Here is a 27,039-nt window from a genome sequence, read left to right as displayed (position 1 = left end):
TTCCTTTTTTTTTTTTTTTTTTTTTTTGAGAGATGGAGTCTCGCTCTGTCACCCAGGCTGGAATGCAGTGGTGCAGTCTCAGCTCACTCCAACCTCCATCTCCCAGGTTCCAGCAATTCTCCTGCCTCAGCCTCCCAAGTAGCCAGGGATTTACAAGTGCGTGCCACCACACCCCGCTAAGTTTTGTATTTTTTAGTAGACACAGGGTTTCACCATATTGGACAGGATGATTTTGAACCCCTGACCTTGTGATCCACCCACCTCAGCCTCCCAAAGTGCTAGGATTACAGGTGTGAGCCACTGCGCCCAGCTAACTTTACCATTTTAAAATGTGTATTTTAGTGGTTTTTAGTGCATTGACAAGGGTTGTGCAACTATCACCATTATCTATTGCATAATTTTTTTTCTTTCTTTTTTTTTTTTTTGAGACGGAGTCTTGCTCTGTTACCCAAGCTGGAGTGCAGTGGCATGATCTCAGATCACTGCAACCTCCTCCTCCTGGGTTCATGCAATTCTCCTGCCTCAGCCTCCTGAGTAGCTGGGATTACAGGCACACACCACTACACTCGGCTAGTTTTTGTATTTTTAGCAGAGACAGGGCTTCACCATGTTGGGCCAGGTTGGTCTTGAATTCCTGACCTCAAGTGATCCACCTGCCTCGGCCTCCCAGAGTGCTGGGATTACAGGCATGAGCCACCGTGCCTGGCCAACTGCAGAACACTTTCAATGCCTCTGTAAATATCTATATATATATCTGATATCTATCAGCATTCACCCCTCATTCCCCCTGTTTCCCAGAGCCCCTAGCAATCACAAATCTACTTTTGCTCCTATGGATTGGCCTACTCTGGGTATTTCACATAAACAGAATCACATAATTTGTGACCTTTTGCATTAGGCTTCTTTCACTTAGTGTAATGTTTTTAAGACCCCTCTGTGTTGGGTCATGAATTGGTACTTCATTACTTTTAAGGGCTGAATAATATTCCATTGGATGCATATATACTTTTTTCCTTCTCTGAGGCTGTGTGTGCTGTTTCCACTTTTTAGTTATTTGACTAAACCTGCTATGAACATTCACATCCAAGCTCCTGTGTGAACGTGGATGTTCCATCCTCTTGGGTATATATAAGTGGGAGTGAAATTACTGAGTCATATGGTAATACCATGTTTAACTTTTTGAGGAATTGCCAGAGTGTTTTCCTCTATTGGATTTTTTGACTTGATACCTATATAACTTTAATAAATATTTTTATTTTATTATTTTTTGAGACAGAGTCTTGCTCTGTCGCCCAGGCTGGAGTGCAGTGGCGCGATCTTGGCTCACTGCAAACTCCTCCTCCCAGGTTCAAGCAATTCTTGTGCCTCAGCCCCCCAAGTAGCTGGAACTACAGGCACGCGCCACCATGCCCAATGCAATGGTTCCCATCCAGGGGGCTCCGCCCTGTCTTGCCTCAGCCTCTGTACCTAAGAACAAAGGCCCGCCAAACTCACGTGGAAAGCCGGCCTGCCGGATCAGCTTCTTTTTGGACAGCACCTTCATTGCCTGCAGGAAAAAAAGACCGCAGGTCCTGGTTAAAGCAGGGAGGAGAAGGGGAAGGAGGGCGAAGTCGGGGTTCGTCTACTCCAAGGCTGGCCCAAGCTCCTGGCCCCCTGGCAGGTTCAGGACAACAGAGTGAGCCCCTCATTACCAGAGGGGGTCAAGCGGCCATGGGTTGTAGGGAGGCTAGACTCCTGGGGTGCCTCCAGCTCTGAGCTGTTCCTGAGGTTCACGGTCACCTCTCTCAGCTGGGAAACCATGAGCCTTGGTACTTGCTGCCATCGAATCAAAACACAAGTGAGCTGGATCGATGGGCAAAGGAGGGGCAGGACTGGTTGTTTTACACATGGGGAAACTGAGGCTCAGCTGTTTTACACATGGGGAAATATCACTTGTCAAGGTCACATGGTTGGCACACGATAGAGTCAGGTTCGAACCTATGCTGGACTGACTCCAAAGCCACCCACGCAGGTATCTGTCTCACTGCTGCCTTGTTCTCAGTACAATGGAGGATGCAGAGATGACAGCTCAGAGGAAGGGCATAAAAGGCTTTTGCTGAATGAGTAACTCTTTCTGGGCCAATCCCCTCACCTCCCTGTTTTCCCATCTGTAAAATGGGCATACCACTTCCTTCCTAAGACATAAAATAAATATGACCTAAGAATAAAATGGGACAACAGCTATGAAAACTTTCCAGGAAGCTGAGTGCTGGAAAGGAGGCTCTTCTGCGGATAAAGATGGGGGCAGGGAGGAGAATATGGATACTCACATAGTAGGTATTGTCATTTTCATTGTAGGCCAACTTGACGACACCATATGAGCCCTGGATAAAGGGAGATGCCCATGACATACTATCCAGAAGTTAAGATCTGCAAAATGAGAACCCTAATACAGACGTTGCAAACTGGCAGCCCATTGGTCAAATCTCTCCCACAACTGTATTTTGTTGGAGCCTAGGTTTTTACAAAGTTTGGATTAGTTGCCAAGATTTAAAAACGGAAAGATCTGGGCTGGGCACAGTGGCTCATACCTGTAATCCCCATAGTTCGGGAGGCCAAGGCAGGCGGATCACTTGAAGTCAGGAGTTCGAGATCAGCCTGGCCAACATGGCAAAACCCCATCTCTACTAAAAATACAAAAATTAGCCAGGGCATGGTAGTAAGCACCTGTAATCCCAGCTACTTGGGAGGCTGAGGCATGAGAATCACTTAAACCTGGAAAGCAGAGGCTGCAGTGAGCTGAGATTGTAGCACAGCACTCCAGCCTGGGCGACACAGTGAAACTCAGTCTCAAAAAAAAAAACCAGTAAAACAGTCTGATATGAAAATCTATATTCCTTGCCAGGCACGGTGACTTACACCTGTAATCCCAGCACTTTGGGAGGCCGAGGTGGGCAGATCACTTGGGGTCAGGTTTAAGAACAGCCTGGGCAACATAGGGAAACCCTGTCTCTACAAAAATTACAAAAATTAGCCAGGTGTGGTGGTGCACACCTGTAGTCCCAACTACTTGGGAGGCTGAGGCAGGAGAATCACTTAAGCCCAGGAGGCAGAGGTTGCAGTGAGCCGAGATTGCACCACTGCACTCCAGGCTTGGTGACAGAGCAAGATCCTGTCTCAAAAAAAATCAAGATTCCTAGTTGCTTTTGAAAAAATGGAAAGATCTAGCTATATGTAGCCCTCATTTCCATATGTTGATGGTTTGCCACAGTCCTTACCACTCCCTACTACCTTACAGCTGGCATGCCTCACTCCTTTATATTACTTACTTGTTTTCTATTGGCATTCAGATGTTTGACCATGGTAATGATACCTCCCCCCTCATTGGCTAAAACAAAAGCAAAACTAGATATCAGAGTACCTCAGGGTGAGACAAAACCCCAACTGTAATGGGGATATAACTATCACCAAGGTGATATGGAATTTCTTTGGAAGCTTTCTGAGCTTCTGCAGAAACATATTTAATTTTAAGATACAAGAAAACAAAACTAAACCAAAAACCTAGATCATTAATGACAAAACCCTTTCCACCAACCTCGCCTTCAAAGCCTCCTCTCCTGCTCCGAGCTTTATCCCATTCCCTCTACAGTATCTGAACGCCCCCAGTGAATGCAGAAAGCCAGCCTGGCTCCAGGGATATTTACCTTTCCAATTTCATCCTTCAGGGTATACTGATTCAGCTGCACACAGTCCTAGAGAGTAAGCAGAGACGCGTGGAAAATGAATTTTAAGTTTGCAACTAGAAGCCAGGCGTGGTGCCTCATGCCTGTAAGCCCTTCAGGGGGCCAAAGCGGGAGGATCACTTGAGTTCAGGAGTTCCAGACCAGCCTGGCCAACATGGTGAAATCTCGTCTCTATTAATAATATAAAAATTAACCAGGCGTGGTGGTGCACACCTGTAGTCCCAGCTACTCGTGAGGCTGAGGCAGGAGAATAGCTTGAACCCAGAAGGCAGAAGTTGCAGTGAGCCAAAATCATGCAACTGCACTCCAGCCTGGGTGACAGAGCAACCCTCCGTCTCAACAACAACAACAATTAAAAAGCCCCTTTAGAAAGACATTCTGAAGTTGGGCCTTCTTCCGATTAAATTCATTCATTCCTTCAACAAATATTTTTGGGCTCCTACTATGCACCAGGTACTGTGCTAGGCTCTGGGGATGGGATAGGGTGTGGGGGTGGATGAAATAATCCTATGGAGCTTACGTCTGGCTGGGTGGAGATAGGCAATAAACAACTAAACCAACACACAGATAATCAGATGCTGACGAATGTTATAAAGGAAAGCAAATAGGGCCATGGGGCAGAGAGAGGCTGGAGGGTGCTTTAGGGAAGGTAGCCCGGGGAGCCTTTTGGAGGAGGTGATACTGGAGTTGAGACTTGGACATTAGACGGAATAGACCTTACAAAGTTGGCGTGGGGTGGTGGGGGAGGTGGTTCCAATCAGAAGGAACAGCGAGAATAAAGACCCCAGGCGGGCAAGAGCTTGGATTCCAAGGAATGCGAAGGCAGGAACAGAGGGAGCTTAGGGACCTGGCAGCAGAATGGCAAGGAGGGGTGGGAAAGGGTCAGACACACAGGGCCCTGTGAACCCTGGTGGGGATCTGAGTTCTAATCTACCCCCCCAGGGTTTACGGTAAGGGTCCTGTGAGAAATGCACAGGAAATGCTGAACCCAGTGCCTGGTGCCAACGCATGCTCGGCCAGGCGGGTTGTCGCCAGGCTCTCAGTGACCCACCTCATTCCATCACACCTTCGCCCACACCTCAGTCTCTGCTGGAGGCTCCCTCAGGCCCTGCAGCTGCTCTGTCCACACCCCTAGAGGGTCACACTCACCCAACCCAGCAGCCCTCACCCATGAGTATAGGAGGGAGCAGCCCTCACCCAGCTCCCTCGCCCCTGGCGGGATGACTCTGAGGCTGCTGTTCTGTGCTGTTTCCCAGGGCCCCCCCCACGAAGGAACAAGTCCCAGCGGCCTACACTCCACACTGGTAACCGGCTCCATAACCTACCCTTTGCTGACCGCCTTCCCTTCCCCATGCTGATTCACAACCCCCCTAGGGCCCCTCTTTGGCCCCAGCCACCCCCCAGCTTCCCTGGAGTCAAGTCCTAGGTCAACTGTGGCACTCAAATCCTTCTGGGGGAGCCCAACCTTCCACAGAGACCCTGCTGGGGGCAGGGAAGGGCACCGGGGACCCCTAGGACCTGGCTCACCACTGGCTCACGCACCTGCATACCCGTGATGGAGACATGGTGAGACTCCACTGTCGGCCGCCGGGGCAGCCGAGGCGAGGACTGAGGGGAGCTGATGGGCGAGTAGGTCAGGGACGGGCAGATGCAGCGTCCGTTCATGCCCAGGCTGCCGCCGGCTGCCAGCCCACCCTGGGACCGCTCTTGCAGAGAAAGCTTGCGACCGGAGAGGTGGGGTCGGGCCTGGGACCCGGAGGTGTCAAGGGGGACCTCTTGGCCATCGGCCTCCAGGGACCGGTCCAGGGCCAAGCCAAGGTCCACAGCACAGCCCGGCTCACACTCGGTGACCACAATGAAGGACTCCATGCCCAGGTGAATGCTCAAGGATGAGAGGCCCCGCAGGGCCTCACAGGGCTTCTGGCTTTGGCTGCTGCTGCTGCCCCTGCCCCGCAGCTCATCCTTGGGGGCGGCCCGGTTGCTGCTGGGCTGGCTAGAGACACATGATGACATGGTGCATGAGCCAGCTTCATCCAGCACACTGGGACACTCCCATCCGGCAGCGGAGCCACCTGCAGAGAGAGAAAGGGTCAGCCGGCCCAGCTCCTACGGGCAGGGACAGGAAAGGAGCCCCTCTCCTCCTGGCCCAGGCGGCTGTCTAATTCCTGCCTCCAGTTGACATCCTAAAAAAATCTTGCAAAACATGGTGTGATCTGATCTCTGAGTCTATACAGAAAAGCACAGTCTGCATCTTCTTATATTTTTTTTATTTTCTTTCTTTTATTTATTTATTTTTTTTTTTTTTGAGACAAGGTCTCTCTCTCTCTCTCTCTCTCTCTCTCGCTCGCTCGCTCGCTCACTGCACCCCTGAACTGCTAGGCTCAAGTGATCCTCCCATCTCAGCCTCCCAGGTAGCCGGAACTACTTCTCATACACCATGACAACAATTCCTAACTCAATTCCTATAGGAACAAGTATAAGAAAACTCCCAAATATAGCACACACGTCCCCTACAGAATTGATAGCTGCTTCCAGCCAATTGTTGCTCAGCAGGAATTTGGGCCTACCATTGCTGGTTTTCCCTTTGTTTTTTCCCAAGAGAAGCCCTAAGGAGGTTAATAAGGTTGCCTCACTTTTTCACATTAGCAATTATTTCAAATATTTTTAAATGCTGGGCATGAAAAATGCAGGTCAGGGCTGGACACGGTGGCTCACACCTATAATCCCAGCACTTTGGGAGGCTGAGGCAGGCAGATCTCTTGAGTCCAGGAATTCCAGACCAGCCTGGCCAACATGGTGAAACCTCATCTCTACTAAAAATACAAAAATTAGCCAGGCATGGTGGCGTGTGCCTGTAATCCCAGCTACTCAGGAGGCTAAGGCAGGAGAATCGCTGGAACCCAGGAGGCAGAGGTCACAGTGAGCTGAGATCATACTGCACTCCAGCCTGAGCAATGGACCAAGACTGTCTCGAAAAAGAAAGAAAGAAAAAAAAAGGGTTGCAGGGGAATCAAGTATATGCCACAATATGGATGAACCTCTAAAATATTATGCTAACTGAAGGAAGCCAGTCACAAAAGGTCACATATATATGATTCTATTTATATGAAATTTTCAGAAGACGCAACTCCATAGAGACAGAAAGTAGACTAATGGCTGCCTAGGACTATGGGAATGGTGAAGTTAGCGGGTGTGGGGAATGGCTGCTTAATGGGCACGGGGTTTCCTTTTGGAGTGACTAAAACGTTTTGAAAGTAGATAGAGGTAATGGTTGCACAGCATTGTGAATGTACTAAATGCCACTGAACTATACACTTCAAAATGGTCAATTTTATATTATATGAACTTTTATCTCATTTTTTAAAAAAAAAAGGCTGGGCACGGTGGCTTACGCCTGTAATCCCAGCACTTTGGAAGGCCGAGGTGGGTGGATCACAAGGTCAGAATTTTGAGGCCAGCCTGACCAACATGGTGAAACCCCATCTCTACTAAAAATACAAAAATTAGCCAGGTGTGGTGATGTACATCTATAATCCCAGCTACTCAGGAGGCTGAGGCAGGAGAATCACTTGAACCCGGGAGGTGGAGGTTGCAGTGAGCCGAGATCATGCCACTGCACTTCAGCCTGGATGACAGAGTGGGATTCCATCTCAAAAAACAAAAAGAGAGAGGTCGGGCACAGTGGCTCACACCTGTAATCCTCCCAGCACTTTGGGAGGCCAAGGCAGGTGGATCACCTGAGGTCAGGAGTTCAAGACCAGCCTGGCCAACCTGGTGAAACCCATCTCTACTAAAAATACAAAATTAGTAGGCCGGGTGCGGTGGCTCAAGCCTGTAATCCTAGCACTTTGGGAGGCCGAGACGGGCGGATCATGAGGTTCAGGAGATCGGACCATCCCTGGGCTTAACCTGTGAAACCCCGTCCTCTATAAAATACAAAAAACTAGCCGGCGAGGTGCGGGCGCTGTAGTCCCAGCTACTCGGGAGGCCTGAGGCAGGAGAATGGCGTGAACCCGGGAGGCGGAGCTTGCAAGTGAGCTGAGATCCGCATGCACTCCAGCCCCGGCGACGAGTGAGACTCCCGTCTCAAAAAACAAAACAAAACAAAACAAACAATACAAAATTAGCTGGGCAATGGTGGTGGGCGCCGTATCCCCAGCTACTCCAGGAGGCTGGAGAGAAATCACTTGAACTGACAGTGGAGGCTTGCGTGGACTGAGCCGAATCGCACCACTGCACTCCAGGCTGGGGGACTGAACCGAGACTCGTCTCAAAAATAAAATAGGGGGCTCAAGCCTGTAATCCCAGCACTTTGGGAGGCCCGAGACGGGCCGGATCCACGAGGTCAGGGGATCGAGACATCCCTGGCTAAACACGTGAACCCGTCTCGTACTAAAAAATAAAAACTAGCGGGCCGAGGTGCAGACGCCTGTAGTCCCAGCTACCTACCAGAGGCAGGCCAGGAGAAGGCGGTGAACCCCGGGGGAGGCAGAGCTTTGCCAGTGAGCTGAGATCCGGCCACTGCCACTCCAGCCTGGGTGAACGGAGCGGACTCCGGGTCTCAAAATAAATAAATAAATAAATAAAAATAAAATAAAAAAAGATTAACACATCCCCTTAGGCTGTCAATTCTTACCATCTCTGGGACAGAACATTAACCTTTGGTTAACATGTTTGACAAATTCTGCTGGACAAATGTCACAGGTACCGCTGGAATTCAGGGAGTACATTTGTGGACAGACACCTGCGGATGATGGCCACTTCGTGCTAGTCACCCACATCACAAAGGGTCTCTCTGGACCAGCCTGGCCAACATGGTGAAACCCCGTCTCTACTAAAAATACAAAAATTAGCCAGGTGTAGTGGCACATGCCTATAATCCCAGCTACTCGGGAGGCTGAGGCAGGAGAATCGCTTGAACCCGGGAGGCGGAGGTTGCAGTGAGCTGAAGTTGCGCCACTGCACTCCAGCCTGGCAACAGAGGGAAACTCCGTCTCAAAAAAGAAAAAAAAAAAGAAAAAAAAAAGAAAAAAAAAAGGACCTCTCTAGATGTCCCAGGAAAACAGTGGGGGCTCAGTAGAGATTTTATGAATGAATAAAATGGTATCTCCAATGACATTGGGTGGTAGTGGGGTAACAGAGAGGAAGGTACAGACAGCAGAAAGCCAGAGCTCCCTGGAGGGTCTGGCTGAGAGGCAGAAACTGTCCCTCAGTGCTCTCGGAACGGTCCTTTCAGAAGAACTGATGGAATAGCTACTATGCCAGGCATGCGGCAGGAAAAGCCCAACAGGAAAGACAAAAGGGAAAAACCCAGCGTCGCAGCCCTGACACGGGCCTGACTCATGCACACAGAGTGTGTGGTAAGAGAACGCCAAAGAGTCCAATCATGTGGCAAGATGTTCAACCTCATAGTAAGAGAACTGCAAATTCAAACTACAATAAGGCAGCCTGCTGGCTCCCCAAAAAGTTAAACGTAGAGTTATCATATAACCAGCAATTCCTCTCCTAGGTATAGACCCAAAAGAAGTGAAAGCAGGGATTCAAACAAATACTTGTACACTAATGCTCATAGCAACATCATTAACAATAGCCAAAAGGTATAGCCAAGTGTCCATCAATAGATGAATGAATAAACAAAACGTGGCAGAGCCATACAACAGAATACTATACAGCCACAATAAAGAAGGAAACTCTGACTCATGCTACAACACAGACGAACTGTGAAGACATACGCTAAGTGAAACAAGCCAGATACTAAAGGACAAGTGTTGTAAGATTGCAGTTACATAAAGTATCTAGAATAGTCACATTCAGGCCAGGTGCAGTGGTTCACACCTGTAATCCCAACACCTTGGGAGGCCATGGTGGGCAGATCATTTGAGGTTAGGAGTTCCAGACCAGCCTGGCCAATATGGTGAAACCCCATCACTACTAAAAATGCAAAAATTAGCCAGGCGTGGTGGTGGGTACTGTAGTCCCAGCTACTCAGGAGGCTGAGGCAGGAGAATCACTCGAACCCGGGAGCCAGAGGTTGCAGTGAGATGAGATTGCACCACCGTACTCCAGCCTGGGTAAGAGTGAGACTCCGTCTAAAAAAAAAAAAACTTTAAAGGAAAGAAAATACCTGTAACCATGATTGGAGTTATGATGATAAGGCCTAGGATGCTACGGGATCAGATGGGGCAGGAGGTCAGGAGAGGGGAGCAGTTGGTCTTATCTCCTATTTCTCTGTCCCCCATTCCCCCTTACTGATCTGAGAAAGAAATCATCAAATCTGTCTGTCTCAGCTTCCCCATCAACGAGAGAATACAACTCAAGTTCGCTATTTCTCTGTGGCCCTAGCTGCTGCTACTTGACTTCTCCTTTTCACGATCCTTATCTCTTAGAAGAGGAAACTCAGATCCCCTCAAGCTCAACAGCCTAAGGTCACTGACATCCTGTAAAGTTGGTGCCCATCCCATAGTCATAGGATTAGATGAACCAAGCACTCATAATCATGCCCGGCACGTGGTTAAGTGCTCAAAAACTATTACTTCAACAAATACCTGTTGGATGCTGATATGGTTTGACTCTGTGTCCCCTCCCAAATCTCATCTTGAATTGTACTCCCATAATTCCCATGTGTTGTGGGAGGGACCCAGTGGGAGATAATTGAATCATGGTGGCAGTTACCCCCATACTGTTCTCGTGGTAGTAAGTCTCACGAGATCTGATGGTTTTATCAGGGGGTTCCGCTTTTGCGTCTTCCTCATTCTCTCTGCCTGCTGCCGTCCATGTAAGACGGGACTTGCTCCTCCTTGCCTTCCGCCATGATTGTGGTGCTTCCCCAGCCACGTGGAACTATAAGTCCAGTTAAACCTCTTTATGTTGTAATTTGTCCAGTCTCAGGTATGTCTTTATCAGCAGCGTGAAAACGGACTAATACAGATGCCCACGGCCTGCTCTGGTAGGTAGCCTATGCTCCGGAATGTTCCCACGAGGACTGATGTCCAAGCAAGCTGGTCTGCTCTTAAGTGTGTCTCTCAGCCCGGCCTGCGTCCCCAGTCTCTCCCCATCCTAGAGCTGCCTCTGACAGGGCTGCAAGAGTTCCTGAGAAGAAAATGAGGCCCAGCAGTGCCTGGGAAAGTCAAAGGAGATTTTTTTTTTCTCACCAACAGGAAAACAATTGCTTATCGAAGTCTACACCAGGCCAAGGGCACCCAGGCATCTGCCCCCGGCAAGGCTGTTTTTAATCGGCCTCCTTGGCAAGCTGGCATCTGGCCCGGGCCTCCCTCACAGCTCTGATGGAGTCTCGGCCTTTGCGGTCTGGAGGAGGATGGAGAGGAGAGATGGCTCAGACCCAGGGCAGGGACCTCGGCGCTGGCAGGGCAGGCGTGAAACCCCAGAGCTCAGCAGAGAGGAGCCCTGGGGACACAGGCCTCAGTGCCGCAGGCTCTGACAGGAAGAGATGCATCCAGGGGCTTCTTGCCTCACAGACACCTACAGAGTCTAGGCCAGTGTCCTGAATGGTTTGGAGGTCACAGACCCTACAAAGACCTGATGAAAGCTACCAACACTCTGTGCAGAAGAAAGAAATCATGCAAAAAGACAATAGTTTAGCCTGGAAACAGCAACGGCTAATATTCAACTGAGCTCTCATCAAGCATTCAGCACCAAGCTAATCGCCTGGCCATGTAACCCTCACAGGACAGGCCCTCTGCCAGGGAAGGACAGTGAAGCATTCGATTCCAGGGGGTGGAGAGTGAGAGGACTTTTTTGCAAAGTTGCTTGAATTTGACAAAATGTCAGCCCTGGCCCTGCATCCTTTCCCATGAAATCCAGGCAGAGGCCATCCCCCAAGGCCGTGCCTCTACCCTGTTCCCTCTCACGGGGCAGCTCATCACGAGCCACCAAAGCCTTCCTGGAGCAGATGGACCCGGGACCTGGGCCAGGATGAGGGAAATGCTCCTTCCTCTGCCAGGAAGCTGAGTGGTGCAGGCCTCCAGGAAACACCTTCTCATTTCCTAGGGGCTGTTTCCAACCTGTGTCCGCTACCTCCTGTGCGGCAAGCTGCCAGTGGGTGCCAAGGAGGTGCTCCCAAGCCCAGACACACCTGTGCAGGCTCCCCTGAGGTTGCCTCATTCCAAGCACAACAAAAAGACCCAAAACAGCTCCGAGGATCCTGCCAAGGCCACGGACGATGTCCTGCCCGGGGCATCAATGTCCTCCCTGGGAAAATGGGCTCAGCCAGCCACACCCTGTCTCACATGGGGAAACTGAGGCCCACGGAGGTCCTCAAGGAAATGCATTCGTTCATTTGTTCTTTCATCTAGTAATCATAAAGCAATGATCATGTGCTGGATAAACAAAACAGATGTGGTTTTTGCCCTCAAGGGGACTGACAGTCCAGTGAGGGGGACCAACATTTAAAAGTAGGTGCACAAGGCTGGGCGCGGTAGCTCACGCCTGGAATCCCAGCACTTTGGGAAGCTGAGGCAGGTGAATCACCTGAGGTCACGAGTTCAAGACCAGCCTGGTCAACATGGTGAAACCCCGTCTCTACTAAAAATACAAAACTTAGCCAGGTGTGGTGGCAGGCACCTGCAATCCCAACTACTTGAGAGGCTGAGTCCGGAGAATCCCTTGAGCCCAGGAGGCAGAGGTTGGTGAGCCAAGATTGCACCACTGCACTGCAGCCTGGGTGACAAAGTGAGACTCCATCTTGAAAAAGAAAAAGTAGGGCCCAAGTGAATCCACAAGCACAGACTGGGGCAGAAGACCAGGATGTGAGCCAAGAGAATACCAGAGGGGACGACTTTAGATTTGAAGGGAGGCGGGGGTGAAAGAAGGTCCCTCTTGGTGAATGTCTATTAGGCTGAGACCTACAGGGTGAGCAGGTACTAAGGGAGCAGGAACTTGTTCCCAGCAGGGGAAACGGCTTCTGAGAAGGCCCCCTGTGGAAAAGAGGCGGGAGAGTGGAGGCAACAGAAACAAGTTCCCTGGGTCTGGAGCCCTGGAGCAGGAACGAAGTGGGGGAGGAGGGGCTGGAAGGGGCCAGGGCTTTGTGGGAAGTGGATGATGATGACGAGAGCCGAGGGCGGCCCAGGGCAATGCCACAGGGACAGGGCTCGGACCCTGCTGTGAGTTGAACTGTGTCCCCCAAAAAAGTTATGTGGCAGTTCTAACCCTCAGGACCTCAGCATGTGGCCCTATTTGGAGACAGGTCTTTACAGAGATTATGAAGTTAAAATGAGGTCATTAGGGTGGGCCCCAGTCCAACAGGCCTAGTCCAATAAAGGGGAAAGGTAGACACACAGCCTGGCAGCACGGAGGGGGAAGGCCACGAGGAGGCGGAGGCGGAGGCGGAGATGGTGCTCCTTCTGGAGGCCAAGGAGCATCAAAGATTATCAACAGCCACTAGCAGCCGGGAGAGAGGCCTGGGACAGATTCCCCTCAGAGCCCTCGGAAGGGACCAACCCTGCCAAGGCTTGATCCCAGACTTCTGGCCTCCAGAACTGACAGAATAGATCTTCGTTTTTGTTTTGTTTTGTTTTGTTTTTTATGACGAAGTCTTGCTCTGTCCCCCAGGCTGGAGTGCAATGGCGCAATTTCGGCTCACTGCAACCTCCGCCTCCCAAGTTCAAGCGATTCTCCTGCCTCAGCCTCCTGAGTTGTTGGGATTACAGGCATCTACCACTACGTCTGGCTAATTTTTGTATTTTTAGTGGAGACAGGGTTTCACCATGTTGGTCAGGCTGGTCTCGAACTACTGACCTCAGGTGATCCACCCGCCTCAGCCTCCCAAAGTTCTGGGATTATAGGCGTAAGCCACCACACCCTGCCTAATACCTCTGTTGTTTAAGCTGCCCAGCGTGTGGGACTTGGTCACGGCTTCTCTAGGAAGATAATACACCACCCCACCCAACCAGTGGGGTTCGGAGGAGCCGGCCGCCTTGGAGGCCACAGACTCTGAGGCGTTTCCCAAAGCTCGAGGGGGAGACCCGAGAGGCTCGGCTGCATCTGCGGAGGAGGTGCTGGAACATTCCAGATCCAGGGCCCTAGCCCAGCTAAGCAGGGTTATCAGATTGTGACACCAACTGTTACAACCGGCTCTTCTTCGGTGCTCTTTAGTTTGGGGCCACTGAAACAACTGGGTCCGCAAAAACAAAGGCCCTCCCTTGTCGGATGGCAATAGAGACATCTCAGGCTTCAGAGACCCCGTCCCCATCATAGTCCCTAGAACAAAAACGTTGCAAATGGTGACTCCTGGGTGACATCTGGCCACCGATATAGTGGCCTTACACCAGGTTTAAAGCTCCTTGAAGGAGAGGTGGCTCATGGCCGTAATCCCAGCACTCTGGGAGACCAAGGTGGGAGGATGACTTGATGCTAAGAGTTCAAGATCAGCCTGGGCAACATAGTGAAACCCCATCTCTAAAAAAAAAATTTTTTAAATTAGTTGGGCATGGTAGCTCACACCTGCAGTCCCAGCTACTCAGGAGGTTGAGGTGGGAGGATGGCTTGAGCCCAGGAGTTGGAGGCTGCAGTGAACTATGACTGCACCACTGCACTCCAGCCTGGGTGGCAGAATGAGATCCTGTCGCTAAATAAATAAATAATGATTTGAATGAGATGCCAACATTTCAGAGCCAGGAGGTTTCAGATAAAAGTGCAAATTTACAGATTCCCTTGAAGAACTGCACACTGATAGCACTGGGCCTGTGTTCTATCTTGGCAACCACTCGCTGCAGCTCTGGGGAGTGGACACACTGGCCGGCACGCCACAGTCCTCACCACTCCCCAGTGCCTCCCCGAAGCTGAGGACAGGCTGCCTGCCACGGGCCATGCCCTTCCCTGGGCCCACATCTCATGCCCAGCTAATTTTTGTATTTTTTTGGTGGAGACAGGGTTTCATCATGCTGCCCAGGCTGGTCCCAAACTTCTGACTTCAAGTGATCCACCTGCCTTGGCCTCCCAGAGTGTTGGGATTACAGGCGTGAATCACCGCACCCGGACGGGCTGAGTTTTTCAGGAAGGGGCCAACAATTACAGGCATAGCCTTGCCATGTCCACATATCGCGTCCTGAATAAAGTCCAGGCTGGGTCAAAATCTCTAACAAGGGGGAGCACGCAGCCCATTCCTCTGCCTTCCTGGGACCTCGACCTATGTTTGAGAGAGATGAGAGCGAAGGTACAGGGTCTCGAAGTGCTTGGAGGAGAAATGCACAGGATTTGGGCACAGAGACATGGACATGGTGAACTCATGAGAGCTGTGGCTTTGCCCTCCTTGTTTACAGCTAAATTCCCGGGCCTAGAACCTTTAGGACACTGCTTGCACTCAGTAAATACTGGCTAGAAGTTGTTGATTTCTTCTGTCCCAAGGCCACTCAGAAGGTCAGAAGCTTTCTTTAGCTGACCTAGAGTTGACGTTTCTTTAGTCTGATAACAGCAGCCCAATTTATGTCCGGGAAGCCATCCCTCCATGTGAGAGGTGGCCCTGCAGGGTTGACCCCACCGTCAGCTTCAGAGATTCGCATGTGACTCAAGCCTGGCCAGCTGGGTACCAATTGCTGTAGTCAAATGAGTAACTCAAGAGTAGATGTGAGGCCGGGCACAGTAGTTCACGCCTGTAAACCCAGCACCTTGGGAGGCTGAGGCAGATGGATCACTTGAGGCCAGGAGTTCGAGACCAGCCTAGCCAACATGGTGAAACTCCCTCTCTACTAAAAATACAAAAATTGGGGCCGGGCGCAGTGGCTCAAGCCTGTAATCCCAGCACTTTGGGGGGCCGAGACAGGTGGATCATAAGGTCAGGAGATCAAGACCATCCTGGCTAACACAGTGAAACCCTGTCTCTACTAAAAAATACAAAAAACTAGCCAGGCGAGGTGGCGGGCGCCTGTAGTCCCAGCTACTCGGGAGGCTGAGGCAGGAGAATGGCACAAACCCGGGAGGCGGAGCTTGCAGTGAGCTGAGATCCAGCCACTGCACTCCAGCCTGGGTGACAGAGCGAGACTCCATCTCAAAAAAAAAAAAAAAAAAATTAGGCCAGGTACGGTGGCGCACGCCTGTAATCCCAGCACTTTGGGAGGCCGAGACGGGCGGATCCCGAGGTCAGGAGATTGAGACCATCCTGGCTAACACGGTGAAACCCCAGCTCTACAAGAAATACCAAAAAATTAGCCAGGCATGGTGGTGGGCACCTGTAGTCCCAGCCACTCGGGAGGCTGAGGCAGGAGAATAGCATGAACCCAGGAGGTAGAGGTTGCAGTGAGCCGAGATCGTGCCACTGCACTCCAACCTGGGCAACAGAGTGAGACTCCATCTCAAAAAAAAAAAAAAAAAAAAGAGTAAATGTGTGACCCAAGTCAGTCTATTGGGTCTTATTCTGTGATTTTGTGGAAGTGTTGAAAAGAATGTCCTTTCTGTTGAACCCAGAGCTCAGAGGATCTATTCCTAAAGCTACCAGGGGCTGGGGAGAACCCTGCCTCAGAATGAAGTCTAAGAAGAGAGAAGAGAGGTCATGGATGGAAAAGAGCTGAGGTTGAAGACACTGTTTAGGCACCTGGATTCAGCCATGCCTGAAGCTCACATACCTCAGTTTTTAACTATATGAGCCAACATATTTCCATTTTTGCTTAAGCTATTTCGTGATTAGTTTTCCCTCATTAAAGGCCCTGACTTACAAATGACAAAGCTGATTGACAGGGAAGCTGCTGTCTCCCTGCACCCCAGGACTCTCATCCAGGCCAAACTGCCAGGCAGCTACCAGGCCTCTGGCAACCTGGACAGCCTTCACCTTGACAGGCAGAAACCACACTTCCAACACTACTTTGCTTCTTTCTTTTAATCTTAAAACATCAAGGATGGGGCAGGGAAGGGCTGATGAACAGGGAGAGGAGAAGAAACTGGCATTTTCAACACAAGAATCGCATTGTTGCAGATGCAGTGATACTAATGGCTAGCCTTCTTGAGTGCTTGACACTCTTCTAAGCCTGTGTCATCTCATTTAATTGTCACAACCACCTTATGAGTTATAGATACCGTTTGATTTGGTTTAGTTTGGTTGAGACAGGGTCTCACTCTGTCACCCAGGCTGGAGTACAGTGGCACAATCTTGGCTCACTGCAGCCTTGATCTCCCGGGCTCAAGCATTCCTCCCACCTCAGCCTCCAAGTAGCTGCAACTACAGGTGCACACCACTATTTAGGCCTGGCTAAATAGGTCCTGCTATTATCCCTGTTCCACCAGTGAGGAAACTGAGGCACAGGGAGCCTGGCCAGTTTGCCTACAATCATCCAGCTATTGAGTGCTTCAGGAGGGCACAAGCGTGAATGCTCACTACATAAAAGCTGTTGCCAAGAAAGAACTTTGGCAGTTATTGAATTCAAGGCCCTCCACTGGTTTCCTTTTCTGGGGGGTGCGGGGGCCAGGACATGGTCTCACTCTATTGCCCAGGCTGGAGTGCAGTGGTACACTCATAGCTCACTGCAGTCTTGAACTCCTGGGCTCAGGTGATCCTCCCCGCTTACCTTCCCAGTATCTGGGACTACAGGCACACACCACCACACTTGGCTAATTTTTTGTATTTTCTGTAGAGATGGGGTTTTGCCATGTTGCCCAGGCTGGTCTCAAACCCCTGGGCTCAAGTGATCTACCTGCCTTGGTCTCCCAAAGTGCTGGGATTATAGGCATGAGCCACTGTGCCTAGCCGGTTTCAATTTATTTTAAAACAAAATATCTTAAATCTCTAATCCCACCATGCTAACTCTTCATCTTCCCCTCTAGCCCTTGTCCATATGCATCACATTTTACAAAATTAAAAATAGCGTATGCATATCATTTCACATCCTTGCTTCCATGTGTCATAAGAGCACATTCTCACATGGCTTTTGCAATCAACGCAACAGAGGCTGCAGATGGAGTCACTGAGACTCAGAGAAGTTGAGATGACCTCATCCAGGCAGCCCGGCAGGCTCGCAGTTGGACTAGGAGGAGATCCAGGTGGCCTGCCCCGCAGCCCAGTGACCCCTGCGGCCCTGGATGCTCACAGAGTAAGCAGCTCCCCTGTCTTGCTGCTCGCCAGGGCCAACTGTCTTAAGAGCTCTTAGGCAGCTGTTACTCAGTCAATAATGAAATATCATTGAAAGAATGGCCCTAGTCACGCAGTCAGGCATCTAAAGCAAGGTGTGAGCCACGCACGGTGGTGGCTCACGCCTGTAATGCTAGTGCTTTGGGAGGCCGAGGCAGGAAGATTGCTTGAGGCCAGGATTCGAGACCCACTTGGGCAACATAGCAAGACCCCATCGCCACAAAAAAAAAAAAAAAAAAAACTTAAAAATTAGCCAAGGGTGGTGCTGCACACCTGTGGTCCCAGCTCTGTGGGAGGCTGAGGTGGGAGGATCCCTTGAGGCGAGGAGGTTGGGACTGTACTGAGCTGTGATTGCACCATTGCATTCCAGCCCGAGCAACACAGAATTGCTCTGTCTCGAAAAATTTTAAATTTAAAAAATAAAAATAAAGCCAGGTGTGCACAGGTAGCCCCAGCCTTGAAGTGTGAGGAAGTTATGAATGTGTGGGTGAGTTTGGGTATGTGTTTGGGGGAGGGAGGTATTTGGAAATAAAGTGTAGAAACCATCTTCCTTCCTTCCTCTTCCCCCACTGCATCCCTCCCAATCTTTCACTGAACCAAAGGAAGAGGTTGGAAAACAACTGGAATTTCAGTTTGTGATGAACAAGAAAAAGACTTCTACTCCAACATGCTCTTGGCAAATCAGAGATGGACAGGGCCAGCTCGAAACCCACAGGCATCGGTGCCTGGGCCACCCACGGCCCCTCTCCCTCCCTCCTCCCCACCTTTTGGACATCATGCTAAATCTAGCTGTAAGCCTCCTCAGCTGAGGGACAAGAAGAACGCAGGCGGCCAGCTCTGCAGCTGTGCAGGGCCCAATGTCCCCACACCTGGACCCAGAGGGCAGAACTGTCCGGGATGAACCTAAATAAAATATTTCTCTGCCAGAAGCCTTGAAGGCAACACCCCAAAGCACATTTCAAAAACAAAAAGGGGAGTGTGTTCTCCCTCCTGCACCCTGGCCCCCGCAAAACACTAGTTCCCCATTTAAACTTCTCTAACAGAAGCTTCTCTCAGGCACCACCCACAATGCTCCTTCCCCACCCACTGGGTTCCTGCCTCATGCCTAAGCCACGTGGGCAGAGGGGCAACACCTTGGCCTCCCCACCGACTCCCACCCCCCTTTCCTCCAAGGACCACCGTCCCTCTCTCTTTTCCAGGTTGGGATTAGCATTTTTATCTCTGCAACTGCCATCTCTCAACTATTTACAGAAGCCACCAGGATAAAAGAGGCAACATAAAATAGTTGCTCAGCAGCTTTCAGGATGGGGTGGGGTGGGGTGGGGCACACCAGAATCTTCTCATTTTCTTTCATTCCTTTCAAAAGGGAAAGGATGTCAGAATTGTTCATCTTTTCCAAAAGGCTCCAAGACCACTCACCTGGGAGCTTCTCGGGGGACAGGAACCAAGTCCCAGCATTTCTCAGTTCCCCAGGGCATAGTTTGTCACCAGCACCACCACCCCACCCTACCGCAACCAAAAGAGCAGGCTGGGGGAAGGGTCGAGGTTGCAGAGCCGGGACGCCCCACTCTGCCCATTTCCATCACCTCCTGGGCCTCCTTCCAGGTTTCCAAAAAGTGAGCCAGTCCAAAAAAACAAAGCAAAACTTTGGCTTTTCTCTATGCTTAAAATGTTTCATAATTGAAAAAAAAAAAAAAACTTCAGTGGCAATACTACAAACATGACTGAAACCGAAAACACTGGCAGCAAAAATAATCCCTTTCCCATTTTCATCAGTAACATCCCTGACGGGGAAAGCAGGAGCCAGGGGTCTGCCCTACAAAATCTAACAGAACTCACATCATTTTAAAGATGTCTTGTTTATTATTATTATTTTGGTTTTGTTGAGAAAAGGGTCCAATCAGGGAAGAAAACAAATAATAATTCTAAATCTTATTTCTCAGAGTCCAAAACTATTCAGAAATGCTTTCCATCCCATAACCTCCCAGGGGAAGGTGGACTCCACTCCATCAGAAAACGAGCATAATTTGCCAGGATAAGAAGCCAAAGCTGGGCACGGTGGTTCACGCCTGTAATCTCAGCACTTTGGGAGACCAAGGCAGGCAGATCACCTGAGGTCAGGAGTTCAAGACCAGCCTGGCCTACATGGTGAAACCTCATCTCTACTAAAAATACAAAAATTAGCCAGGCGTGATGGGACATGCCTGTAATTCCAGCTACTCGGAGGGTTGAGGCATGAGAATCACTTGGATCCGGGAGCAGAGGTTGCAATGAGCTGAGATCATGCCACCATACTCTAGCCTGAGGGACAGAGTAAGACCTTGCCTTTAAAAAAAAAAGGAAGGGGGGTGGCGGGGAGCCAAGGGAGGCCTGAGACCTCAGGAAGAGAAGGTGCATCAGGAAAGGATACAGATCCCAGAGGACCTTGAGCCTTGATTTTCTCATCTGTGAAATGGTGCCAGCCAGACCTATCTAGAAGGTGGCTATCGAGTCGATCTTCTCTGTGGAAGTCCCTAGTACACAGTGTGGCTCAAGGTAATTGTTCCACAAAGGTCACCTCCTCCCTTCCTTTCTGCACTCCGCCTCCCTCATCTGCAACATGGAAGGGTGCAGGAGCTGATCTCTGCTGGGCTTCCTCTCAGGCCAGCTTTCCATTTCTGCTTTCTTGGCCAGTATTCCTGGCAAAGCTATCAGGACAGACTGGGCTGACTCCACTTATGGCCACAGGGCCATGGCACTATCTGTCTGATTTTCTCTACTTTGTGGATTTACTTACCTGGAAAAAAGTCTCACAAAATCTCTACTTTGTGGATTTACTTACCTGGAAAAAATACTAACAAAATCACATGGGGACCTACATTTAACAAAACATGGCCAGTTGCAATGGTGGACAACTGTAATCCCAGCACTTTTGGAGGCCAAGGCAGAAGGATAACTTGAGCCCAAGAGTTCGAGACCAGCCTGGACAGCAAAGCAAGACCCTGTCTCTACAAAAAAATTAAAAATATTAGCCAGGCATGGTGGCACAGGGCTGTAGTCCCAGCTATTCAGGAGGCTCAGACAGGAGGATCTCTTGAGCCTGGGAGGTTGAGGCTGCAGTGAGCCATGATGGCACCCCTGCACTCCAGCCTGGGCGACCGAGTGAGGCCCCATCTCAAAAACGAACAAAAAATCATCATAACTGAAAGGAATGGAACTGAATAAAATCAAGACTGTCCCTGAAAAATCATGCTTGTAATGAAATGACCCTGAATTGATCCAAGAGGCAATAGGTTTGTTTTGTTATTGTTGTTTGTGTGTATGTGTGTGTGTTTTTGACACAAAGTCTCACTCTGTCACCTAGGCTAGAAAGCAGTCACACTGATCTTGGCTCACTGCAGCCTCCGTCTCCCGGGTTCAAGCAATTCTCCTGCCTCAGCCTCCAGAGCAGCTGGGATTACAGGCGTGCGTCACCACGCCCAGCTAATTTTCATATTTTTAGTAGAGACGGGGGTTTCACTATGTTGGCCAGACTGGTCTTGAACTCCTGACCTTAAGTGTGATCCACCCGCCTCGGCCTCCCAAAGTGCTGGGATTACAGGCATGAGCCACTGCACCTGGCCAGCAATGGGTTTAAATGGGGAGCCACGATTCTTGTAGCGGGGTAGGTAAGGGTTCAATGAAGGGAATCCTGAAAACCTTGGGTCAGGAAACTGGTTCCTGAGTGATTTCAAGAAACCTTTCTTCCATCACCTTCTCCTTCCAAACAGAGTGACAAAAAAAGTCTTACACCCAGAAGTTCATTAACTGAGGAGCTACAGAGACACAGGAATGGACAAAGTAGCCTTAAGACGCCCTTATGGGGGAAACAACCCAACTGTCTATCAACGGATGAATGTATACACAAAATGCGGTCCATCCACACAATGGAATAGTACTGGGCCGGAGCAGGGAACGAAGCACTGAGAGCCGCTATGGCATGGATCAGTCTTGAAAGCATGATGCTGAATGAAAGAATCCAGATACAAAAGTCATATATTACATGATTCTATTTATATGAAATGTCCAAAACAGGCAAATCCAGAGAGACAGAAAGTAGGCTGGTGGTTGCCAGGGGCCGCGGGGCACTGGGAAGAGAGAGTGATAGTTTAATGGGTACAAGGTTTCTTCTGGGGGTAATGAAAATGCTCTGGAACTAGACAGAAGTAGTGGTTGTACAACATTACAAATGTAGTAAATGCCACTGAATTGTTCACTTTAAAATGGTAAAGTTTAGGCCGGGCGCGGTGGCTCATGCCTGTAATCCCAGCACTGTGGGAGGCTGAGGCAGGCGGATCACGAGGTCAGGAGATCAAGACCATCCTGGCCAACATGGTGAAACCCCATCTCTACTAAAATACAAAATTAGCTGGGCATGGTGTCACGTGCCTGTAATCCCAGCTCCTCGGGAGGCTGAGGCAGGAGAATTGCTTGAACCCAGGAGCCAGAGGTTGCAGTGAGCCGAGATCGCGCCACTGCACTCCAGCCTGGGCAACAGGGAGAGACTCTGTCTCAAAAAATAAATAAATAAAATAAAATAAAATGGTTAAGCTTGTATTATGTGAATTTCACCTCAATTTTTTTTTCTTTTGAGACAGATCTTGCTGTGTTGCCTAGGCTGGAGTGCAGTGGCACGATCTTGGCTCACTGCAACATCCACCTCCAGGGTTCAAGCAATTCTCCTGTCTCAGCCTCCCAAGTGGCTGGGATTACAGGCACAAGCCACCACGCTCAACTAATTTTTATTGTATTTTTAGTGGGGACAGGGTTTCACTGTGTTGGCCAGCCTGATCTTGAACTCCTAACCTCAAGTGATCTACCTGCCTCGGCCTCCCAAAATGCTGGGATTACAGGCGTGAGCCACCGCGCCCAGCCCTCCTCAATTTTTTTAAAAAGAAAAGAAGCCCTTACGAATCTCTGCTAACAGGTCAGTAAGGTAACAAGCACAGCCTGAAAGAAGGTCAATTTCGAAAGGGAAATGCAACTTCCTCAACTGTCAGGAAAGAGACACAGACACAAGGCTGAGGCTGTAGCAGCACCATGCAGCCAGCCGGCCTGAACCCCATATCCAGCTTCTCTAATCCCATCCAAAGTGAAGAAGCGAATAGGAAAGCAAAACATGGAAGAAAAATAGCAATAGGCCAGGCACAGTGACTGTAATCCAATCCCAGCACTTTGGGAGGCTGAGGCAGGAGGATCACTGGAGTCCACGAGTTCGAGAGCAGCCTGGGCAAAATAGTAAGACCCTGTTTCTATAAAGAAAATAAAATTTTAGCCAGGTATGGTGGCATGCACCTGTAGTCCCATCTGCTCTGGAGGTTGAGGTAGAAGGATCACTTGAGCCCAGGAGTTGGAGGCTACAGTGAGCTATGATTGCACCACTGCCTTCCACCCTGAGCAACAGAGCAGGATCCCATCTCTTAAAAAAAAGGAAAGAAATAAAGGCTGGCACGGTGGCTCACGCCTGTAATCCCAGCACTTTGGGAGGCTGAAGCGGGCAGATCATCTGAGGTCAGGAGTTTGAGATCAGCCTGGCTAACATTGTGAAACCCCGTTTCTACTAAAAATACAAAAAATTAGCCAGGCATGGTGGCGGTCACCTGTAATCCCACCTACTCTGGAGGCTGAGGCAGGAGAATCGCTTGAACCTGGGAGGCGGAGGTTGCAGTGAGCCAAGATCATGCTATTGCACTCTGGCTCGGGCAACAAGAGTGAAACTCCATCTCAAAAAAAAAAAAAAGGAAAAGAAAATAAAATAAATAAAGCAATATAAGACCCTCTGATTTAAAGGAAAATCTGAAATAGCATTTGCCCCAAATCCCCAGGATCAGGAAATGAAATGTTTCCCATAACCACTAGAAGAAAGTATCCTGGGGAGGGAAGAAGATCACAGGTGACCCTAAGCAAATTAGCCTTTCTAAGACCTTCCATAAAATGAGTTGATAGAATAATGATAATTCTGTGGCCCATGTTAAAATTTGAGCCAAAATGCCTTGAAAACAGGCTTGGCCTACCCCACTTGGCCTGGTCCTCTCCCTGAGAGTGGTGCCCGGCCACTCATCTTCCATCTAGGATGAGGTTCTCAAAGAGGAAACCCCCGGCTACTGCACAGTTCCCTGCTAGGTCACCCCACCCTATTCCCTTCCCCTCCTACTCCCATCCAATCTCCCATTTCTGGCCCATCCTTCAAGGCTCTACACAAATGACACCTCCTTCAGGGAGCCTCCCAGATTCACACCAGTCTGAGGAGATTTCTCCAGAACCCTCAGTGACCTGTGCTCCTTCCATCGCAACAGCACTCATTCCTTGTGGTGTTTCTCAATAGTGGCACTGCTGGCATTTGGGGGAGGGTGATTTTTTTTGTTGTTGTTGTTTGTTTGTTTTTTGAGAGGAAGTCTCATTCCTGTGCCCCAGGCTGGAGTGCAATGGCACGATTTCAGCTCACTGCAACCTCCGCCTTCAAAGTTCAAGCAATTCTCCTGTCTCAGCCTCCTGAGTAGCTGGGATTACAGGCGTGTGCCACCACTCCCAGCTAATTATTTTGTATTTTTAGTAGAGACGGGGTTTCACCATGTTGGCCAGGCTGGTCTCGAACTCCTGGCCTCAGGTGATCCTCCTGCCTCAGCCTCCCAAAGTGCTGGGATTACGGGTGTGAGCCACCACGCCTGGCCAGGGTAGGATGATTCTTTATGTTGTGGCCCTGGCCTGCCTACAGGACACTTTAGTAGGCATCCCCAGCTCCTGCACACTAAAAGCCAGGAGTGCTTAGCATCATGACAACCAAAAGTCACCCCCACACTTTTCCAAATCCTTGCCAGGAGGGTGGGACCACCCCCAGATGAGAACTAGTGCGTTGTTATTAGTGACTGTATTTGGCTACCAACCCACTAGCCACATCTAAGGATGGGCAGTACTACAGACCCTGCATAGAGCTGCATCGGCAAACACGGATGTAGTGAATAAACAAAACAAAACAAATACCTGGGCTCCTCAAGAAGCTCAGGGCAGCCTTGCAAGGGCCTCTGCTTTAGAACAGGTGCACAAAGGTTCTAAGGCCTGACATGCCTGCACTGGCTGTGTGACCCTGGGCAAGTTACTTAACTTCTCTGAGCCCTTCTATAAAATGGGGCTAAATCTTAGCAACACTGCAGGATTTCTGTAAGCCTCAATCTCCTAATCTGTACTATGGGGTTAAAATTCCCTACCTTGTAGGATTTGGTAGGCATTAAATGAGATAATGCATGCAACACATAGCACAGAATCTGGCAGGCAGCAAGAACTCAATAGATGTTAGTTATTAATTACTGTTATTATTAATATTGTCCAGGGCCGTGGCAGTTCATGCCTGTAATCCTAGCACTTTGGGAGACTGAGGTAGGCGGATCGCTTGAGGTCAGGAGTTCAAGACCAGCCTGACCAACATGATGAAACCCCTTCTCTACTAAAAATAGAAAAATTAGCCAGGCGTGGTGGCAGTGCCTGTAATCCCAGCTACCGGGGAGGCTGAGGCATGAGAATCGCTTGAACCCGGGAGGCAGAGGTTGCAGTGAGCCAAGATCATGCCACTGCACTCCACTCTGGGCAACAGAGTGAGACTCAGTCTCAAAAAATAAATAAATATTAGTATCCAAGTTAGGGGCTCATCAAATGATGGCTATTACTCTTCATTACAAAAATACGTTTTGCATCCTCATCATCAATGCCTGCTTCCTCTATAGGAAGGGTATATGAGCATCAGTCTGGAAGGGGTATCTGGGGCTTGCCCTAAAGCTGCATTTGCATGGCATGTACACTATTTATTCTGAAACTGCATGTTTTTGTGGGGTGATTAGGGAAGAGGGTGGCTAACTCCCCAAAGCCCTCCCCTTGTTGCAGCCCCGCCTCCTCCAAGGAACAAAGGAGCTTATGGGGATATAAAGCCATCCTCTTCTCTCTCCTCTGGGGCAGAACTAGGGGAGGGGGAGTGGTAAACGGCAGCACAGCTCTAGGACCCCTGAAGTTTCTATCCCCTGCGTGGGGACTCTAAACACCAGGCTGGGGAAGGCAAAAGTTGCCTGTAGGGAGATGGACGCTGCAGGTCCCGTCTGGAGGCCAGGTATCCCTCTCTTGCTGACAGCACTGAGACGCCCTCCCCAAAGCTCAACCTTCTGGGGGAGGCTGGAGGGGCTGAGCTGCATCCTGTCCAGCACCAAGTGAGAGCAGCCAGGGGGGCAGACTGGCAGAGCTGTGAAAGCACCCCACTTCCCCAGCTAGGCGGTGCAGGGGCTGGGGGAAAGCCAGGAAAAGCTCAAGGCTGGATCGGGTGGCACCCCAGGCACCGAGCCCCAATGCTGAGAGGGGCTGGGTCCAGCGTCCCTGAGAGTCAGGCGGACGCCTCTCCGCATTCACAGCATACTGCAACCCCGAGGTGAATTTAGGTCAGAAGGACCAAGCCTGTGAGGCTCCGGCTGAGACAAGAGGTGCGGTGGGGGTGGTCAAAGGGCAGACCGAAGACAGCCAAAGGTCCCCTAGGTCCCCACAACTGCTGGCCTAGGGTCCTGCCACCTGGTGTCCAAGCCACCAGGGCCTGGGTTTGCCCCGAGACAGGCAGGCTGCGGGGTGGGGGTGCTCAAAGTCCGCTGGTCTTCTCTTCCCCGGAGCGCTCCAGATTTCCCCACCTGTCAAACGCGAGGGGGTGGGCCTAGGCCGCCTCCACGAACCCTGACGGACCCGGCCCCCAGTGACAGCGGTTCCAAACTCCAGGACCGCCCCTGCCACCCGGACAGGGCGCGGCCCAGCTGAGGAGGCCATCCCGAGGCCCACGGCGCCCCGAGGACACCGGGGAAGGGGTGTCGGGGACCGTGTCCCTCCACGTGGCGGGGCGTGGGGAGGCGCACGTGGGGTCCCTCAGTGTTGGGAGCCCCAGGCCAGCCTCGGGGCTTTGTGTGCCATTCCGGCGCGGTCCCCCACCTCGAGAGGGAAACGGAGCGGGCGCCCGGGGCCGCGGCGGCTGCGTCCCTTGCCCCGGGCCCGGCTACCGCCAGCTCACCTGGGCTCCACGCCGCCGCTGCCTCCCGCGCTCTGCGCCCCCGGCTCGGCTCGGCTCGGCTCAGCTCAGCTTGTTCTGCACGGCCGCGCGCTCCTCTCCTCTGCCCGGGAGGCGGGCGCGCGGGGGGCGGAGGCGGGAGGAGCCGCCCAGCTCGGCTTGGGCGCGACACCGCCCCGGGCAGCGCGGGGATTGGCCACGGC

At 50.7% G+C, this 27,039-nt stretch overlaps 1 protein-coding gene across 5 annotated transcripts in view; it reads right to left on the bottom strand.

Moving 5' to 3' along the window:
• CAMKK2 (calcium/calmodulin dependent protein kinase kinase 2) overlaps positions 1–26,979 on the bottom strand; it is a 56,341-nt gene extending 29,362 nt beyond the window's left edge. For all 5 annotated transcript variants that reach the window (XM_017872090.1, XM_017872093.1, XM_017872092.1 and 2 more), the window contains exons 1-5: positions 26,840–26,979; positions 5,265–5,794; positions 3,684–3,731; positions 2,310–2,363; positions 1,495–1,546 (exon numbers count right to left, since the gene is read on the bottom strand). In XM_017872090.1, the coding sequence (XP_017727579.1) occupies positions 1,495–1,546; positions 2,310–2,363; positions 3,684–3,731; positions 5,265–5,735 (625 nt within the window). In that variant the 5' untranslated portion in view covers positions 5,736–5,794; positions 26,840–26,979. The remainder of the gene's footprint in view (positions 1–1,494; positions 1,547–2,309; positions 2,364–3,683; positions 3,732–5,264; positions 5,795–26,839) is intronic.
• Between the last annotated feature and the right edge of the window lie 60 nt (positions 26,980–27,039).

This window comes from Rhinopithecus bieti, unplaced genomic scaffold, assembly GCF_001698545.2.
Source record: "Rhinopithecus bieti isolate Rb0 unplaced genomic scaffold, ASM169854v2 scaffold_6776, whole genome shotgun sequence".
NCBI classification, from domain to species: Eukaryota; Metazoa; Chordata; class Mammalia; order Primates; family Cercopithecidae; genus Rhinopithecus; species Rhinopithecus bieti.
Note: the sequence above shows the minus strand (reverse complement) of the source record. Positions and strands in the feature narration are given on the sequence as shown.